The sequence below is a fragment of the Onychomys torridus genome, chromosome 15, assembly GCF_903995425.1.
Source record: "Onychomys torridus chromosome 15, mOncTor1.1, whole genome shotgun sequence".
In the NCBI taxonomy this organism is placed as follows: domain Eukaryota; kingdom Metazoa; phylum Chordata; class Mammalia; order Rodentia; family Cricetidae; genus Onychomys; species Onychomys torridus.
In genome coordinates this window covers 38,322,996-38,343,396 of record NC_050457.1, presented here as the reverse complement: position 1 = coordinate 38,343,396, position 20,401 = coordinate 38,322,996, and the positions used below count along the sequence as shown (strand labels likewise).

At 39.5% G+C, this 20,401-nt stretch overlaps 1 protein-coding gene across 1 annotated transcript in view; it reads left to right on the top strand.

The window, feature by feature from the left end:
* The window catches only part of Itga2 (integrin subunit alpha 2), a 95,149-nt gene that overhangs the window by 9,209 nt on the left and 65,539 nt on the right, over window positions 1–20,401 (top strand). Inside the window, exon 2 of the mRNA XM_036206918.1 lies at window positions 18,695–18,812. Within this exon, the coding sequence (XP_036062811.1) occupies window positions 18,695–18,812 (118 nt within the window). The remainder of the gene's footprint in view (window positions 1–18,694; window positions 18,813–20,401) is intronic.

The following is a 20,401-nucleotide window of genomic DNA, read 5'->3' as shown; positions in this document are numbered from 1 at the left end:
AGATGCCTCATCCTTGCTACACAAGGATGGCTTGCATCTCATCTCCAGAACCCATGGAAAATCAGATGTAGTGGCTTGCATCTGTAATTCCAGCACTCCTATTGGGAAACGACAGGTGGAAACAAGAGTTTCCTGGAAGCTTTCAGGCCTGCTAGCCTGGAGTACAGAGAGCAACCGAAACAACAAGGTAGACCCTGCATTTGCAGGAGGAAGGAGAAAGCCACCTCCTGACCATCGTCCTCCGACTCCTGTATTATCACTGGGTCACATGTGCAGGCAGGCACATGTGATATGTACACGTATACCATGATTTTTAGAAAAAAGAAGTTTGCATAAATTTAGCTCATTTTTCTCATATTCTTTTAAAGTATGTGTGTGTGTGTGTGTGTGTGTGTGTGTGTGTGTGTGTGTGTGTGTGTGTATGATGCCTAGAAGCCAGAAAACTGTTCAATCTCTGGAGTTGGGGATGTTACCCTCCCTATGTACTGGGAACTGAATTCAGGTCCTCCAGAAGAACAGCAAGTGTTCCTAACTGCTGAGCCATGCCACAACTCCCTTTGTAATATTCTTGACAGGAAGCTCTGGAAAAAAAGGTTCTCCATTTTTTACAGTGTAAATTTAAATTTGAATTAGTTTTAGAATGTCTAATATTTATGTTTTCACCCTGTAACTTTTTGTCTTTCCATTATGTCAGACTTTATTAAGTAACAATACATTCACACAGGATATCTGTTTTGTTGGCTGTAATTTACCAAGTGGTCTGGATAGTTGGCTATTACCAAACATTGGTTTTGGTTTTTCTTATAATTATTATGCCAATCTTTTTTGGAATTCCAGTTGTTTACTTGAACTCTCAAATGTCTTAGTTGCTTTTCTTTTTGCTGTGTCAAAACCTCTTGAACAAGGCAACTTCTAGAAGAAAGAGTTTATTGAGGGCTTGCAGTTTCAGAGGGTGAACCCACATCCATCGTGGCAGGGAGCATCAGAGCAGTAGGTGAGCATGTACATCTTCATCCACAAGCACAAAGTGGAGAGAGCCAACTGGGAATGGTATGAGCTTTTGAAACCTCAAAGCCCACCTGCAGTGACACACCTCCTAAGCTTTTCCAAATAATTCTACCAACTGGGGACCATGCATTCAAATATATGAGCCTATGGGGGGGCATGGAATTTTCATTCAAACTACCACAACATCTCATACTACATAGTAATTACTTCTGTGTGTGTAAGTTACCAAGTATGACTAAAGATGCTTCATCAGAGTTCAAGGATGCCTTACAGAAGTCAGAGACAAAACACTGGTAGACATGCAAATAGGATCTTTTTTGTGGGAGGTTAGGTAATGAACCCCATTTGAAGAAATGTCATAGATGCTGCTGCAGAACCAAGCTGCAGGGTCACAAGTTTTCGTCAAACATTAGGATTGAGTTGAGCTGCAGAAACAAGGTACAGAAACATGGAGGCCACAGGGTTGAGTTGTAGGGCTAAATCCAAACTGATGAACATGTTACCTTATATTTATGAGTTGTTCTTATTCATACATTTTGTCATTTAAATTTTCAAGTGAACAGGAAATGATTTTCATAACCTCAGCTTTTAATTAGTGTAAGATCTATATAATAATTCATTGTCACGCCTGGCCTTCATTATTCTCACCAGAAGGTTATGAAATTTATAAACACTGTCAAAGAAGCAATTTTTTAGTTTCACTTATTATTAACATGCTGTGCTTATGTCCATTTCAAAAATTTGGGGTCATATTTCTATACTCTTCCTTATTTTCCTCATGACATTTCTTAACCAGCACATTTTAAAATATTTCTTCATCCCCAATTTTTTTCATTTCCCATTTTCTTGGACTTCAGTAACACATGAAATTGATGTTCCATTTCTCACAAGTTTTTATTTGCAAATTTGCCTCGTCATTAATATATGTTTACTGTGTCATCTGTCATCCCCAGGGGTTAAATTTCAATACCTCCAGGGGATGTCTGAAACCATAGATACTACAAAACCTTTCCCCTATACCTACATACATATCATAGTTTCATTTATAAATTAAGCATAATTGTCTATGTACAGTCAAGTTCAACTGTGATCCCAACACTCAGGGAAATTACGTCCAGAGTCACCCTGGTCTACATGATGTATTGAAACTAGCCAGGCTACATCATAATGTCTTTTTGCAAAAGAAAAAGAAAATAGGCATAGAAAATACTAATAATTTAATAACAGCACCAAATAATAAAAAGGATTAATAATAAAAATGCTATAGTAAAGTTGTGTGAATGTGGTCTCCCTCAAAAAAAGATAGTATCACTCCACCTTTTCCTTTGTGATGATGCAATGCCTATGTGATAAGGTGATGTGAGATGACTTACTCAGACATTGTGACATGGCATTGGATAACTATATAAGGACTACACAAACACAATCTCTGCAAGACCATGATAGATATGAGATGACTATTCAGTGGCTAGCAGGCAAGTAGCTCGGATATGCTTGAAAGAAGGGTGGTTTATGCTCCAGGAGCATGGAGAAGACAATCTTATTGGACTACTTAGACTCATGCAAATTAAGGCATAAGTTGTTTGTTTCTAAAATTTCTGTTTACTATTCGGATCATGACTTATTGTGGGAATCTGATCTGTGAAAGAAATTATGGAAGAGAAGAGGGTATGCTACCATTTTCATAGCCCCCAAATCAATAGCAGAGGAGCTTTTGTGGTGGGACAGGAACACAGCAGCAAAATATTGGATTTTCCCAGTACATGTTTTTCTAGCTGAGGTCAGTAGGGAAGTGCTCTGCTGGTCTGTCACAGCTTTCCTGGCATACACAAGTGTTCTTATTCTAGTCCCTATTTCTTTCATATATGTAGGTATGCATGTATGTATTATGCATGTATTTATCTTTGGCCTTTAGTTGACTCTGTTGTTCTAGAACAACTGCCTCCAGATGCAGTGCTGAAGTTCTAATGAATTGTGAAAGAGTCCAAAGAGCCTTGCAAAGAAAATCTGTATGTTAAGCAGTCTTCCTTCAGGCATGAATCAATGTATCCTGCTTTCTCCTGGTTAGCTATTGTACCATTGTTGGATATTTAGGTTGCATCCTGTGGGATTTCCTTCACCCCTACTGTATATAATGAAGCTATACAAGAAGGTTTTTTTTTTTTTTCCCTCCTGTTTCCTTTTGGATGATTTCCCAAAGCAGCATTGCAATGCCAGAGATGGTGTGTGTGTGTGTGTGTGTGTGTGTGTGTGTGTGTGTGTGTGTGTGTGTTAGCTCTTGTCACATATTCAACAATATAGCCGTCTACAATGCAGAAATTTATCAACTTCCTCAACATTGTATTTTTCATTTACTTTTTGTAATTTGTCAAATATAAAGTGATACACTCATCCCCTTTATTCACAAGGAATCACTGCTTTCAAGTTATGACTTTGGGATGTATATCTTGTGAAAAATATCTATAGATTCAGGTCACAGAATTTAATGCTAGGGCCCTCTGATATTGACCCCAAAGAAATCTTAAGAACTCATCAAGTTCAGCATGCTCCTGCTTCATTTTTACACTTGGAATTTGATATGATTAGCACCTGCGACTCCAACCTGCAATGTTTTGTATGTGTTTTCAAGATACCTCTTGATCACACTGAATATTTCCTTGAAAACTGCTCTTTTGTCTTCATTGTTATTGTTACAAACAGTCCCAACAGCTTTCACTTGAAGATAATCCTTGGCACTTTCATGTGTCAGAAACTTTCAGCAGGGACGGAAGGAAGGCATTCTGTTTGCCACAACAATTCACTATGGCTAACAGTCAGTAGATTGCACTGGTTAGCTATTAACGGTGCAGTCACCCCAAGCCAGTGTCTTGACCATTGTTTATTATGTCTCATTCTTATAGGGCAGGCAGCATTCCCTTTCTGTGGAGTATCCATTTGTCTCTCTAGCAAGGCATCTAGTACATGACCTGACTTCATGTGTGGTGATGTGGGCTCCAAAGGCAAGAATTTCAAAAGGATATTGGGGAGAAATTGGAAGACATGTCTTGGCAGTGTCAAGCACATTCTGTTCATGGAGAGGGCCTGAGTTTAATTCCCAGCCACCATGTAAGGTGGCGGCTCACAGGCTCAGAACCACATGTAACTCTAGATCCAAGGAAACCAGACACCTCTGTCCTCCAAGGACACCTGCACTAAAGTGTCCAAACCTACACAGAGACACACTATGCACATAATTAAAAATGATCAAAACTTTAAAGAATGCTGAAAGAAAGTCATGGTCATCTCTGTCTTTGACTTAGAAATCACATCATTGCATCTCTTCATCCAACAGGGAGCAAGTCCCACTTCACATGGTGGGGGGAGGCAAATGAGACTCTGCCTCCTGATGGAAGAGTATCAAAATATTCCACCACGAAAACTTAAACAACTTCGTGTTGCTTACGAGACTGCTCACTGTTTAGACTACAGTTCAGACATCAGCGTTGCTGACATCTGGAGCTTGATAATTCATCTAGACCCAGGGGAGGGGAATAGACGAGGAAGTACAGGATACTGTGCAGCGTGTCTGGCCTCCACCCACTAGATAGTACACCCCCGTGTGACAGTCAAAACTTTATCAGACATTAGCAAATATCCCCTTAGGTGAAACCACTGAAGAAAAAGCAAGCCTGTATTGAGAGCATTTCCTGCTCATGGCCACATAGAACTGAAGTTATGAAGAGTAGGTTACATGCCATCACTTTTCTAGGTGGCGTTAGATAAATCATTAGCAGATTTTTTTCTACTTTGTTGCCTCACAAGGTAGATCAAGTGTAATCATTATAAAGGGGAGAACATTTTACATATTGTAAATCTATAGACTGGTATTCATCTATTTTTATTATCATTTATTTACTTAGGGCAACATTAAAATAACGGCATGCCAATCATACAACACTTGAGTGTTAGACACTAGGAAACTGGAAGCAGCCTCTCCCTCCCAAATGCTAAGGTTGCTGTATGTCACTCTCCCAGTACAGTTTTCTTTCTTTATGAAAGCCAAGGTCAGGGTTACACTGCTGCAGTCACGAGATGTTGAAGGTATCACTTTTCACATTCAACTTGTATACTTTTTTGTGTGTCTATATCTGTAAGCCAAACATTACAGAGCTTAACTGTACATGCCATGTGCTCCTTTTTAAAGGACTGAAGTTTTTAAACCTGATTGTTTTCATGGGGAGAAGGTACCTTCTACCTGCACTGTGATCCTTTTTATACTGAAGACAGTACTACTAAAAACAAATTTCCTGTGGTTGTGTGTGTGTGTGCAGAAGATCTTATGTGATCTATCGCCATTTCCTGTACCATGTATATTCTTTGTAATGATTAGCTGCACTTAGAGTTGAAGATTGTTTGCTTAATTCCATAGTAGGGTCTGCATCACCCACTTCCTGTCAGTGTGGCTTCCTGGGAGGGTCCATGGACTGATACTATTTTCTTGGGTTTTATGGTGTATTTTTTTCTGTGTGTCAGCAGCATGCAGCCATCTGACATCTGATGACTCATGATGTAACAGATATAGAAAATTAAATGGAAATTTGTTCAGGATATGCTTGTTTGTCTGTGGTAAAAATTGGTGTGTCCTACAAAGTGGTGTTGTTTGTGAAAGTTCCCAAGAAGTGTGCGAGTCTCAAGCAAGCACAATGATACTAAACTTTTGAAAACAAACTAAACTATTGAAAACAAAACAAAAAGAAAGTGGCTTCCCTTTGTGTCGGTCACAGGTTGGACACTTGGGTTAGAGTTTCTCACGCACTATCTGATGTATGGGAGGAACACATATTGACTTATTTTATGATGAGATAGCAGCGGTGGTCACAGACTGAGAAGCTTAATCACAGGGCTGCTCAAACCTCACAGGCCACGCTCTTAGATACCACAGCCTTACTATTGCCCTTGCTCCACTAGAGGATATTTGCCTATATTACAAAAACAATTTACTTCTGCCTTTGTCAAAATTCTGCCATCCTACCTGCATCCAATGTGAACAATGTTTTATGGTTCTCCTACAACTACATTAGAAGAAAAGTGAGATGTTCTATAGAACTCTAAATAGAAAACAAACTATATTTCCCTGAGCACAGGAATTCACAGTATATACTTTTAATGTATGTGTTTATAACTTGTATTTGTACAGAATAATATGTAACACACAGTCATTAATGTGTCTACTAATCCATCCATCAATAAGATAGCTCACCACCCTACATTCCCTTGCTTTGAACCAGCCAGAACTCTGAGTCATTTCTTTATTAAACAGGTCTTTGTTGCCCATCCACTGTTCATTGTTTGTAGGTTAATTGGTTAACTGGTTTTTGTTCATTCAACAACTACTACTGATAGTCTCTACTGTAAGGACTGGGACATAGGCCAGCTCGTAAAGTAAGCATGGTCCCTACTCTTATGGACAATCAGGCTAAGTATAAAACATGCAGAGATTAAGTTTTAGGGATATTTCTGTACAGGCCCTGCCCATACACTCACACAGCCTGACATTTTTATTAAATATGAAGGAGTTAAGATTATTGTCTCTCTCCCAATATATTTCAACTACAAAGACATCAACCACAAGCCAATTATTAAATTTTGTAATCCAGAGTTCTGGATTAATCCCTGGAAAAGAAAACTTAAGGAGCCTTGAAATGTCCTAATTCCTATATGATTGGAAAACAACCCCAAACATTTATTTACATGACACTTAAAAATAAAATGTACAGAGGAAGAGGATATACTTATCTGCTATAATTTCACCATGATAAAAGAAAGAAGTGAATCATGTCATTGCATTTAGAGAATTATTTTATAAAAACTGTCATTTCAAAAGGCAACTTAAAAATGTGCAGCTACGAACTGTTGGGAAAAGATTATTGTGGATGTGTTTGGGGAATCAGTTTTTTATTGTCAGTTTTTGAAAATGTTCCTGGGGTTGCTTTTTCATCCCAAATAAATATTTTGCCGACAAATTTGTCTAGAAAAATAATTTTATTTCTTTGAAGAACTTCTCTTCCTCAAATTTTAGAATTTCCCATCCTTGCAAAAGCACTGTGTCTTCCTTTACACATTTTAATAGGTTGGGCAGATGATAAAAGCATATGGCATAGGGATTATATTTGATTATGAATAAATAAATAAAACATAATGAAGAAGACAAAGAATGCTGGGTGGAAATGGGAGCAATTATGTTGTTTGTATAGATTTTATATCAGTTATTTATTATGGTATGACAAATTGCCACACTGTACTGATGTGAAATAATATGCACTTTTCTGAGTTTCTGAGGGTCCAGAGTCTGGACATGGCTTCATTGGAGTCTTTTCGGACTTTTTTTAGAAGGCTGTAATCGTGGTGTTGGGTGGAGGTAGGTCTCATTTGATTTTCTGCCTGAAAAAGGTTTGCCTTTCTGTCCCTCACATGATGGTAGGTATTCATCATGACATTTGCTTCTATCTTGGCTTTTAATCTTCCCATGTATTATATAAAGTTGAGGGACCTACTTTTACCCAAAGGCATGTATGTCAGGAGAGGAGGATCACAGGAGGAACACACCAGTCTGTCTACCATAGGTGTGAGGGAAGAGTCTGTGAGAAGTTGATATGTGAGAATAGCTGGGAGGCAGAGTGAATCCATGGCCCTCTGGAAAAAGGCTCATAGCAAGCAGGGGGACAGATTGAGATCAGACGTGTGTGGGAGTCATGGTGTCAGCTATGTGAGCTTTAGGTAGGTGGGATAAGAGGTTTTAGAACAGTGGTTCTCAAACTGTGCATTTCAACCCCTTGGGGGTCAAATGACCCTTTCATGTGAGTCTCCTAAGACCCTCAGTTAACACAGATATTTACATTATGATTCATAATAGTAGCAAAATTACAGTTATGAAGAGGCAATGAAAATAATTTTATGGTTGGGGGTCACCACAACATTAGGAACTGTTTTATAGGGTCGCAGCATAGAAGGTTGAGAATCACTGAACTAGAGGTAGAGGAAGACTGAGCATGTAGCTGTGATGTAAATACTCCATGAGATGCAATTGGAGAGGACTGAGGACTTACCAAGGAGATACTAAAACGGTGTGTGAAGGAAGGCTCAGATGATCAGGGAAGACCATGCAAAAGATGATTTCAACAAGGATGATACTAATAGGTGTGTGGAAGAGGATGGAGAAAAGCCCATGAAGCTTCCACTCTACACAACGAACTGTGAGCAACTAAGAAAAGGTGGGAGAGGAAGAGGTGATTATCCAATTGATTGTCTAGTGCCAAAGAGTCAGCCCTGAAAACATACACACAAGTAACATTACACAGACTGAACAGGATATATTTAGGAAGATTGTGTGTATCTCTGTGTGTGTGTGTGTATGTGTCTGTGTGTCTGTGTGTCTGTGTGTATTCCTCAAAAAGCACACACATATGCATACAATAACAATTAGTGGAAAATAGATACCATGAATTTGAAGGAGAGGAGTATATAGGAGGGTTTTCAGGAAGAGAAGGAAGGGAGAAATGTAATTATAGCATAATCTGAAAAAACAAAACAAAATTTAAAAAAAGACTATAGAGAAAGAAAGGGTGTGGAATTGGGTAGGAGGGGAGGTAGGGAGGATCTCAGAAAAGATAAGGGAGGGGGAAAGTGTGATCAGAGTACGTTGTATGAAAAATTATTTTAAAAGGCGCTTTATAGCAAAGTTCCCTGTGAGCAGAGATGTAACAAGCAGTGCTCATTTTAATAATGATTGTTTCCCCGTGTACTGCCTGAAGATGTGTGACACTTACTTTGTAATGAGCAAGTCCGGTAACAGACCCTGACTAGTCAACTATGTGAGGTGGACAGAAAAAGTGGGGAGATCAGACAGGAAAGGGGCTCCTCTCCTGCACAGAAGGCATTTACCGAGAAGTCGAAAATAGACCACCACTTCAATGAAGGAATTGCAAGGAGTTCTCCCAGAAGCTCTTGGGCCAGCACGATTATTTCACTGTCTCGAGCTCAGCTGTCAGGAGAAAGTGAGTCTGCCAAGTGCAACTCACCCTCCTGCATCCTTTAGAAAATGAAGGAAATCTATTGAGTTGCTAGGCGGCACCAAGTCACAGTAAATGGACCCAAGAAACAATTACAGTGGGGCTGTTTGAAATGGCTCTTCCTTTCAAAATTGAAGAGTGGAAATGTGAAAAGGCGTTGACATGACCTGAGCACATGAAGCCATTCTCCAGGACTTGATGCAGTTTCTCTTCTCTTCTTTCTTCTCCTTTGCTCCACACTAGCTCCCCTAAACACACACACACACACACACACACACACACACACACACACACACACACACACCACTTTGAATTTTTCATAAAAATATGAACATTATGTGAAATATCTAGTATATATTTGTATTACATGGATAGAATCTTTGAAACTAGAGCAATAAATTAAAATTTTTCTAATAGATTTAGACTCCTTGGGGGCTGGAGAGATGGCTCAGAGGTTAAGAATTAGACTCCCCCCCCCTTCTCTAATCTGCTAGCACTGCATGACAAATACCACAGACAAGATACCCCAACTAACAGAAATGTATTTTCTAATAGTTATGGAGGCCAGCTGTTGCTTCCTCTTCTTGGGAGGACACTGGTCATGTTGGATGAGAGTTCAACTGTGATGGCCTCATTCAATTTGAGTCACTTCCTGACGGCCCCTCTCTCTAATTGCACTTACTGATGCTGGGAAACTAGGGCTTCAACGCACGACTTTTGAGTGGAGCACACAACAGTCTCTGAGCCTGGATAATACATTTAGATGTTTATTTCTGATCACACAAGTGATGCTATTTCCTTTATGTGAACATAGAGTCATTGCCCAATATGTGATAAATATATTCACTGCAAACAAATATTTGTGAACCAGAGAAAGATGTTACTGTTCACAGCTTCGCAAGTTGCATGAGTGTGCTAACATAGGTGCCCTCTGACCCACTCCAGCTAGTCTCATAGTGTTTGTTTGAAAGGCTAGGTGAACATCGGTCCGGGTAGTGCATTGTTCTACAGGAAAGAGGTAATGAACTTGTGAACTTGCCTTTTTACAGCAAATGTTTGCAAGCCTATTCTTTGTCCTGTGGGGATGTAGTTATGTGCCAGTGCAGTTCAATACAAGCCCAACTCTGTGAAAAACTGGAGCAAAGATTCTACATTCTTCCCATACCAATTTTATTGAGTTGAATGGTGACCCCTCAAAAATAAGTCACCACTTAGTTCATAAAACCCATGCCTGTTGCTGTGCTGGTTAGGTTTATGTCAAATCGGCACATGCTAGAGCCATCAGAGAGGAGGGAATCTCAATTATGAAAATGCCCACATAAGGTTGGGCTGTAGGCAAGCCTATAGGGCATTTTCTTACTTAGTTATTGACATGGTAGGGCTCCGGCCCATTGTACCTGGTGCCACCCCTGAGTAGATGATCTTGGCTGCCATGAGAATGCAGGCTGAGCAAGTCATAATGAAGGAGCGAGAGTTAAGCAGTCCTCCTCTATGGCTTTTGTGTCAGCTGTTCTGTTTCAGTTCCTGTCTTGATGGCCTTTGAATATGACCTGGGGTGTGGAACTGTAAGCAAAATAAACCCTTCCTTCCCCAGGTTGCCTTTGGAAGGCAGCTATGCTCACCACTATACCACCAACGCAGATCCCAGGTTGCCTTTGGTCATGGTGTTTCATCACAGTAATAGAGACCCTAACTAAGACGATTGCTTTATTTAGCAAAAGGCTCTTTGTATAACACCTTGAGGAGAATGTTGATACAAACACAGATGCTCAAGCTGCCTCCAGGCTGACAAGGAACTGTGGAAAATCCTTATTGGAAACTGGAGGAAATGTGACTTCCCTTGTGTTGTGGCAGAAAATTAGATCTATCTCTGCCTGTTCATGGTGCAAAAATCACAGTTGTGAAGCTTGCACTTGGGCCATTTAGCTTAGCCAACTTCCAGATCTAATACTGAAGGCGAAGACTGTCTTTTCCTGGCTAGCACAGCAACTGTGAAAAGAAGAGGCAAGTTGAAGAAGAACCAAGAATCGTCATCCTTGATGATCCAGAAAATCCTCAGCCTATGCAGATTGTAGCACATAAAACTCAGAGTGCTTACATCCCTCCACATTTTATATATTGAAATCTTCAGTGACAGTATTTAATTCAAGTTAGCCTGTGGGAGGTAACTAGGTTATAATACTGGAGGTCTCATGCAAGGAATTGGTGTCCAAACACAAAGACTAGACATCTAGCTCTCCCTCTCTCTCTTCTGGCCTAGTGAAGCAGAGAGAACAAGAACTCAGCTGTCTGCAAGCTAGAAGAGGGCCCTTACTGTAACCCAGCCCTGCAGGCATCCGAAATCAGACTTCCAGTCTTCAGAACTATGAGAAATAAGCTCCTGGGCTAGTTCCTCGTAGCAATCCAAGCCAAGCAATATTATGAATTTCTTCATTACAAAAGCATGCCTAGCACGAAGGCCAGTGATTGGCTAGAGAGTTTTTCTGAACAGACTAGGATGTTGACCAGGAGTCCTCAAACTATCTTGGCACAACCAGGTTATCCAGCACAGAGGAAGTTACCCAGGAAAGATCTGCTAATGGTTGTTCATCTATTGGCACTGATCTCTGTGACATGTATTACAGGTTTAAAAGGTTTTTGAGGACATTGTGCCAGTAGAAATGCTACCATTTGAAGTGGGAAGAGCAAGGATCTTTAGAGCGCTGCTGTGGGTAGGAAGGCCTGTAGTGCCAATAGTTCATGGGACAAAGTCATGAATAACAGAGTTATTCTCAGACCTAATGAAAACTTCCCTCCAATGTCAAATGGTTTTGAGACTAGTGGCTCCTCTATTCTGATTTTTGCCTTTGGGAGTGGAATTGACTCTCCTGTGCCTGCTCCACAATTATATTTGGAAGTAGATAATTTGTTTGGGAAGCCCAGAGATGAGAAGGAATTTTGTTCTGGGATACAATATGGAAACATCACTCCTACCTGATTTGGATGATAAATTTGGGAGTGTGGTGAGTTGATAGTAGGTCAGATTTGGGGCCTAGAGTTAGTATAGAATGGGTTGCAACGTTTGGAGAAACATGATGTATATTACGTGTAGCGTGAATGTGACATGGTGGGGGAGGCAGATAGCAGAGCAAAACAGACTTAGTGGTCATTTCTGGGGGAAAAAACCATGTCGATGTCCTAACCATTAGAACTAGTACGTGCTACCTTATTAGGTAAAAGGCTTCTGTATGTGCAATTAAGTTAGGCTCTTGAAATAAAGCATTATCGTCCTTGCAGAGGACAGGAGTTCAGTTACCAATATCTATGTCAGGTGGTTCATGACCACCTATCACTTCAGCTCCAGGGGATCCATGGCTCTTCTGGCCTCCATGTATATATGTGCACATAATTTCTTTTAAATCTTTAAAGAAGAACATGAAACTATATGAAGAATTGGCTCTATTCTTGAGAGATTACTTCATTACTTTCTTTCCCCACAACTGTAATAACATACCCTGACAAAAAACAACTCAAGACAGTAAGACCTCATTCCAGTTCCCAGTACATGACTGAAGTCAGTCATGGCAGCAGGAGCTGAAAGCACCTGGTCACATCACATCTACAACCAGGAACCAGAGACTGATGAGTGCTGGTGCCCAGTTCAACGTCTCTTATTTATGCAGCCTGGGATTCCCTCCCTACTCAGTGAATGGCCCCAACCCCACAGTTAAGATGACTCTTCCCACATTAACTAATCTGTTCCCCAAATTAACCTAATCAAGACAGTCCCCCACAGACATGTCCAGAGAATAAATAACCCTTCACTTCCCTCCTAAGTGATTCCAGATCCTGTCAAGTTGATCATTAACAATAACTACCAAAATATCTAAAATTAATGAGGTGTTCTATAGAAGCTTTCAAAATTTGCTTTAAAAAATCAACTTTGAAATTTAATCATTTAAATGAGGAGACAATCATCTAAGAAACACAAAATATAAAATAAGAAATTCATATATAATAAGTATCTCCAGTTACTTTGTATTATGAGAAATTACATTAAATATACATAGAAGTCCTAGAATAAGTCCTTATTTTCAAAGATTAAAAATACAAGCCTTGGAGAAGGTAAGAAACTTGCTCTAATGCAGCACAGATGATGCTAAGTCTCAATCTTCATTACTTCCAGTACTTTCTTCTTTTATGTGACTCATCTACAATTCTCTGAGTTACAGAATGTAACTTGGATGAACAATTAGGGCTGAACACTAAGTTATCAGATTCATTCTAGTCCATTCCTGCAGAGGTATGCTGGTATGTGAGATGGAGGAATGTCTCCTTCAAAGAGGGACCAATATTGTGTAGGCTTCAAGACCCAGATCTTCAGATATGTGGGTGCAGGATAGCACCATTTCAGGAAGGTGGAGTCCAGCTGTCCACCCACAAAAGCCATGGCTGGTAGAAGCTGCATATGTTTGGAGCAGAAGGAAGGTCACTTGTGCTTTGCAGTGTCATGTCCAGGGCACACCACTTCTGTGAGTAACTTAGAAAAGGGATGGTATTCAGCTATCCTCATCTGTGGTGTCTTGAATGAGAATAGCTCATATATTTGAACACTTGCTGCTGTATTTGGTGGAACTGTTTGAAGAAGGATTAAGGGGTATGGCCTTATTGGATCAGATGTCAGCTCTGCTACTGCTCTAGCACTATTCCCGCCTGCCTGCTGCCATGCTCTCCATCATGATGGTCATGGACTCACCTTCAGAGACTGTAAGAAAACCCACAATCAAATGCCTCTTTTCATAAGTTGCTTTAGTCATAGTGTCTCTTCACAGCAATAGAAAAATAACTAACATTCCCCCACTACACTAAGAGTGGTGTGAACTATGTAGTTATCATTTGATGAGATTTACTTGATTACTTTGGCTTGGCTACTGTCAGCAACTGGCTAACAAGGTCATCTTTGCTGAATGTTTTAAGAATGCTTATTGTGCCAGTCTGTGGTAGTGCAAGCCTTTAATCGCAGCACTCAGGAGACAAAGGCTGGCATATTTCTGTGAGTTCAAGGCCAGCCTGGTCTATAGAGTGAGTTCCAGGACAGGATCTAAAGCTACACAAACAACCCCTGTCTCAAAAAACCAAAAAAAAAAAAAAAAAATCTTGTTGGATAATGAAAACTTTTTAGTCTGGGTAATAATAAGCTCCTGGCAGGGCAAAGTGCAAATTGGTTAGACACTGTATCTAATATAGAACTGGGAATGTTTACATAAATGAAACAGGTAGGTTATAGCTTTCTGAGCCATAACTATTCACCATTACCACAGTCTTCTCTTGCATACGTGTATCTAACTGCTGAACATGATGATCCTTCTCTGGATAGAGTGAATTCCAACTCATCTGTCAATACCCAAGTTAGCTGCTGCCGCTTCAAGCTTGTCTTAACATTTAACTTGTATTGAGGACTGGTGTATCTTGCTCTGTTTCTATGTTTATCACATTATGAAGTAATTTTTCATTTGTTGTCAACTTGCAAGGATGGAAAGTCAGAGAAAATAGGGATATTGTTTTTGTTTTGTTTTGTTTTTTATCTGCTATATCCTCAGGATGTGGAAAAGTTCATGGCACAAAGGCTCTACATAAATATTTGTTGAATGAGCTATTTCTTAGTGGGTATAGACATGTAGGCAGAGTTGAAAAGGGAAGTTCAAGATGAATTAAATGTAGTTCTTAATACCAATATGGTCCTAAAGAGATAATATGAAAGTATCATTACAAATGTTAGGATTACAAAGGAGAAGTAGATTTTGAGTTAGACAGGATACTTTATACACAAGTATTAGATTTACAGAAACTGAGAAGGTAGTGTCTATCCAATGTGAACTGATGGCACAGATAATGAGATGTAAGTACATTTTAGAAGAAAAATAAGTGTGTTTGATAATGCTTAGATACATCAAAAGAAGCAGCGTCTCAAGGAAATGATTTAAATTGCAGAAAAGGAGAATTTTAGGATCAGTAGAATAAAGAGATGGTGGTGACGAGTGACAGGTTTTATGAGAACATGAGCAGATCATTTATTAACAGAATTTCTAAACTGTAATGTTGGAGAAAATGAACCATGTCAAGACTTGAGGAAGAACTTGGACATAAGCAATAAGGACATTTAATCTTCATGAATTATACTTTCCTTATTTGTCAGTTGGTTATAATGGGCTTTGCAATCACACAAGGTTATTTGGGGGTTCAAATAAGTAAAGATAATTCTGCCATTGTCATGAACACATGACCATTAAGATACAGTAGGTTTTGCCGGGTGGTGGTGGTGCATGCCTGTAATCCCAGCACTAGGAAGGCAGGAGGATCTCTGTGAGTTCGAGGCCAGCCTGGTCTACAGAGTGAGATTAAGGACAGGCACAAAAACAACACAGAGAAACCCTGGCTTGAAAACAACAACTACAAAAGATACAGTAGGTTTTAGTGTAATCCTGGATTCAGTGGAATAGTGGACGATAGGAAATGTACTTTGGCTTAAACTATAGAGAGAAAAATGTTGTGAGGAAATATTTTAAAAAATAATTGTACTTAAATTTGAAGAATGGACTCTGGGTTGTGCATTATTTCTCCCTCTGTTTTTTATATTCAAAATCATCACTGAGAAATACATGTTAATTTAAACTGTGTTTTGTTCAGTAAACATTATCTTAGCTGCTGAGGTTGTAGAGATGGCTAAGCAACTAAGAATACTTCTATATAAACAACATGAAAGAGGGCCTGAGTGCAAAGCCCCAGGACCCAAGTAAAGCCAAAGCAAAACCAGCTCCTCACCGAGTAGGGAGTGGAGGCAGGGGAATGCTGGGGCCTACCAGCTGCTAGTCTAGCTCCAGGTTCAGTGAAAGACTTTCTCAATGGTGTGATAAAGCAGGATGCCTGACACTGTTCTCTGGCCTCCATATGTGCATGGGTATGTGCACTAGCCATGTGCAGCACACACACACACACACACACACACACACACACACACACACACACGCGCACGCACGCACACATGCACGCACATTACCTTAAGTCCTGAGAAAATATGGGTAAAAAAAAAGCCAGGTCTGGACTCTCAAGGGGCTTGCATTTTAGTTGACAGAAGCAGACATGAGAAAACTGCAGGTAGTTGTCACCCCAGTGGGATAATGTTGGAAGACAGTATTGCTGCTAAATCGAGGGATTAAAGAAGTCCTTGGAACAGAGACCAACCAGGCTGATATGATGAATGATTGCTAAAGTAGAGTTTGGAGGAAGCTACAGGCAGTGAGACAGATATCAAAGACCGTGGCTGGAATGTTCTGGGCGTGTTCAAGGACAGAAGGAAAAGGAATGTGTCTGGGACTCAGTGAAGCAAGGAGAGGGTGAGGCCAGAAAGCTACATGAGCACCAGGTAGGAAAGGACCTTTGAAGCTCTGTGAGGAAACTGGGTTTTCTCAGTGCTACGGCAAGACCTTGGGGTTTAAAAGAGAAAGATGAAATGATTTCTTCCATTTTTAATAATGCTTTCCACATACACATTATATATATAATATACATTTATAATACAATTGGAGTTTTAAAGTGAACTCCAATTTCCTTGTAAATCAATCATTATATATACCTATATGCATATATAATAATGCACATATACTATATGTATATATTGTATAGCAGCATTTTAGTCAAAAAACAGATGACATAGAGTATCACAGACCCTTAAGAGAGAGAAAGAAAAAGGACAGTTATTTGGTTGGGTAGGGAAACAGGGAGGAGTTGAGAGGAAAGAATATAATCAAAATATATTGTATGAAAAATTTCAATAGAAAATTTAAAAGATTATGTTTCCCAAGAGTGTAATAGTGATCTTGTGTGTTTATGTACATTTTTTGATTGCATAATAACTAAAGCACCCAAGAACACATTTCTGAAAGCATACACTTGCCACTGCGTGAAATAAATGCAATATATCATAAAATTGAATAAGAAAATGAACTCCATCCTGATTCACTTCCTATTACATGATTTGCCAAAGTCTAATTAATAGTGGGAGGGAGCTGTGTTATTGTATGTCCAGCCACATGGTGTTAGATATGTTTAAAGTGACAATAGTTTGACATCAAGCATTAACTAGAATATGTAAGACCTGATAAATATTCAAACAGTATTTGCTAAATTCTCATAGTGGGTGAAAATGAAGCAATAATTAGAAACACAAGGATTCTGAATGCCGCATTCAGTATTCTGTTTAATTTGACGTTATTTCCTTTTGCATTTTTTCCTCGGTAAAAAGGAACAGTGGTCCTATGGAGAGGTAGATGTTACAGGTTGAATTTCCAAAGGTTGACCTGTGCAGATTATGTCACATCGTATTTCAAAATTAATATGTGCCCTTTTCCTCCTGGCAACTTTATTTTCCTAAGAAATAACAAGTGGGCTTTTTTGAGTGAGCGAACGCCCAGTGGAGTATTTTTGGCACTTAAAAAGGCACATTGACTATTTCAACCCCCCAGAGCATCACCAGTGACTTAATTCTTCCTTTTGGAACAGTCCATAGAATCTCCTCCCATAAGTTCAGAAGCACAATGGGAAAGCAAGCCATTTCATCCAGGCTTTCGGTGTGTGGAGCTACAGATATCTGAAACATCATGCAGCCTTAACGCTGCACCCAAAGTGAAATCTCCCCTTGTGAAGACAAAGGGTACAGGAGTAGTGGCATTAAGTTTAAAGAGTCCAGGTACTTTTTAAGCTCTGCAAAGATAAATGCTGAAGCTCCATGGCATGTGGCACACTGCCATCCTTCGAACTCCATAAAGCCTGGCTTCTACCGTGTGAAGGACTCCCAGCATGAATGCTCTAGTGCCAGAGGGAGTTAACCCTACTCTTCTCTCCTCTTCTATCAGAAGTAGGAAGTTTTTTTTTTTTTAAAAATCTATTAGGTATTGTCTCCTTTAGTTTGCTCTGTTTTTCCTGATTGTCGTTTATTGATCATTAAGAAAACTCAAAAGACAGAAGTGCTCTGGCAGTTCCCACAGGAATTAAAAGACAGTGCACCATTTCCTAAATCTTTAGCCTACAAAGCATCACTTTCTGAGAGAGACAATGATGCTGCTTTCCTGGGCTAGGACTTTCCTCCCTTCTCGGCATTGCGTTGTTAACACACATTTCATGTGGAGACCATGACAGGACCAGGTCACCCTTTGGGCACTGTATGAGTAGTATAGGGTCTTTCTCTGTGAGGAAACACAAATAGAATTTAAATCACTTCATAATTCTTAGAAATAGGTCAACAGTTTAAGAGCCTAGTGCTTGATTCAGTCTTTTATTCAAATGCTGGCCTTCCCTTAGCACTGGACATGAGAGACACACCTGGAGCCTCAAAAATCTCTTGGAATCAAAAATACCTTTGGTGACTATCTCCTGGGGCTGGATAGTTAAGGCAATGAATTTTCATATGATTATCTAGACCCATGCCGGAGCCCACTTAAGTACTTTAGATGTAGTAGCCATTCTTTCTTATCAACACTGATAAGGAGAATAGTTATCGGGTCAAACAAGGTTGTTGTTTTTTTAACATGATCTTTAACAATTCTATTATACACTTACATTAAAAATTGTAAATATGGACAATGTTTTCTATTTTTAAATAGGTATTTTAAGTTGTCTGGCATACAATGTTGGCCTCCCAGGAGCAAAAATATTTTCTGGTCCTTCAAGTGAACAGTTTGGCTATTCAGTGCAGCAGCTCACAACTGCACAGGGCAAATGGTAAGACTATTCTCTCCCTTATTATTTCAATAAAATGTAATTGTGTAAATGTAATATTTAAATCCTTTTTTAATCCAAATAGATGAATGAATATACTGTTAATGGATAATGCTTTAAAATTGTCCTTAGACAGTCTCACCGTCTCACTCGGGCTGGCCCAGAACTCACAGAAATATGCTTGCCTCTGTCTTCAGGGTGTATTGGGAATTAAAGGTGCACCCAGTTCTTCTGTTTGCTTGCTTGTTTGTTTGTTTGTTTGTTTGATCAAGTGCTTGCAAATGAGGAATTTTTCTTTGAGAATTGATAACTGTAGATTGGTAACTATTGGGATACTAGAATAGTACTATTTAGTGAGGGGAAATCCCAGATAAAAACCTTTCTCTAAAAATTCTACTGACAAGTTCTGACCATTAAGGTGATAGATTAAAAAACAGACAAATGGATATTGCCTTGGTTTCTTAACCTTTGAACTGATCTTCCTTGAGTTTTAAAAGTAATCATTGAGCTAATGTTATTTTGATGTCCCTTCTTGGTGTGGGGGGAGGGGCAGAACAACTTCCTAAATCTTCTCCCTCAGTGGGGCTTAGCCCCCTCTGCTCCAAGTCAGCTTTCAATGTGCCTGAGAGCAAGAGTTCTTATATGTATTCATAGAAAACTTACAAAGTTGACTTCATTTAGTTCTATCCTAAAGTACTCATCTTAGTTTAAGTTACTATTGCTGTGATAAAACACTGTGATCAAAAGGAAGTTGGAGAGGAAAGGGTTTACTCAGCTTACACTCCCTTATCACAGTTCATCATCAAAAGAAGTAAGGGCAGGAACTCAAGCAGGGCAGGAACCTGGAGGCAAGAGCTGGTGCAGAAACCATGGGGAGGTGCTGTTCACTGGCTTGTTCATCATGGCTTGTTCAGCCTGCTTTCTTACAGAAGCCAGGACCACCAGCCCAGGGATGGCACCACCCACAATGAACTGGGCCCTCCCATGGCAATCACTAATTAATAAAATATCCTACAGCCAGATTTTATGGATACATTTTTCTCAATTAAGGTTCCCTCCTTTCAGATAACTCTAGCATGTGTCAAGTTAACATAAAGCTAGCCAGGACAGTACCCAAGAATTTTAATGTAAAGGATTACATTTATAAACCAGAGCTTTATTATCTGGTGAAAAATGACTACCTTTGAGAAACTGGAGGAAAATATATATCCATACATGTATGTATGTATATATAATAAACATAATGGATATGTATATCCATTGCTAATTTAAGTTTACTGTGAAAGTAATAGAAAAAAAAAAAAAACTCAAGGAAATAAGATGACCCTGAAAATTATGTTGAGGAAGGCAAGTTCCTCCCCTCTCCAATTTGATGCCCATTTGTAGACAGGTCCTTGGAACCAAACCTCTCCTTGTAGCCCAAGGACTTAAGCTCTGCCCACTCAACCTGGAGCTTTAGGTCCTGATCTTCACCCTCTGGATGCTTTTAAACAATAACATGAACTTCGGGTGACCTTTATGTGAGAACTAACATGTATAACCTTCATGTTATGAACTTACCTTTGATTCACTAATCCACTAATTTTTTTAAG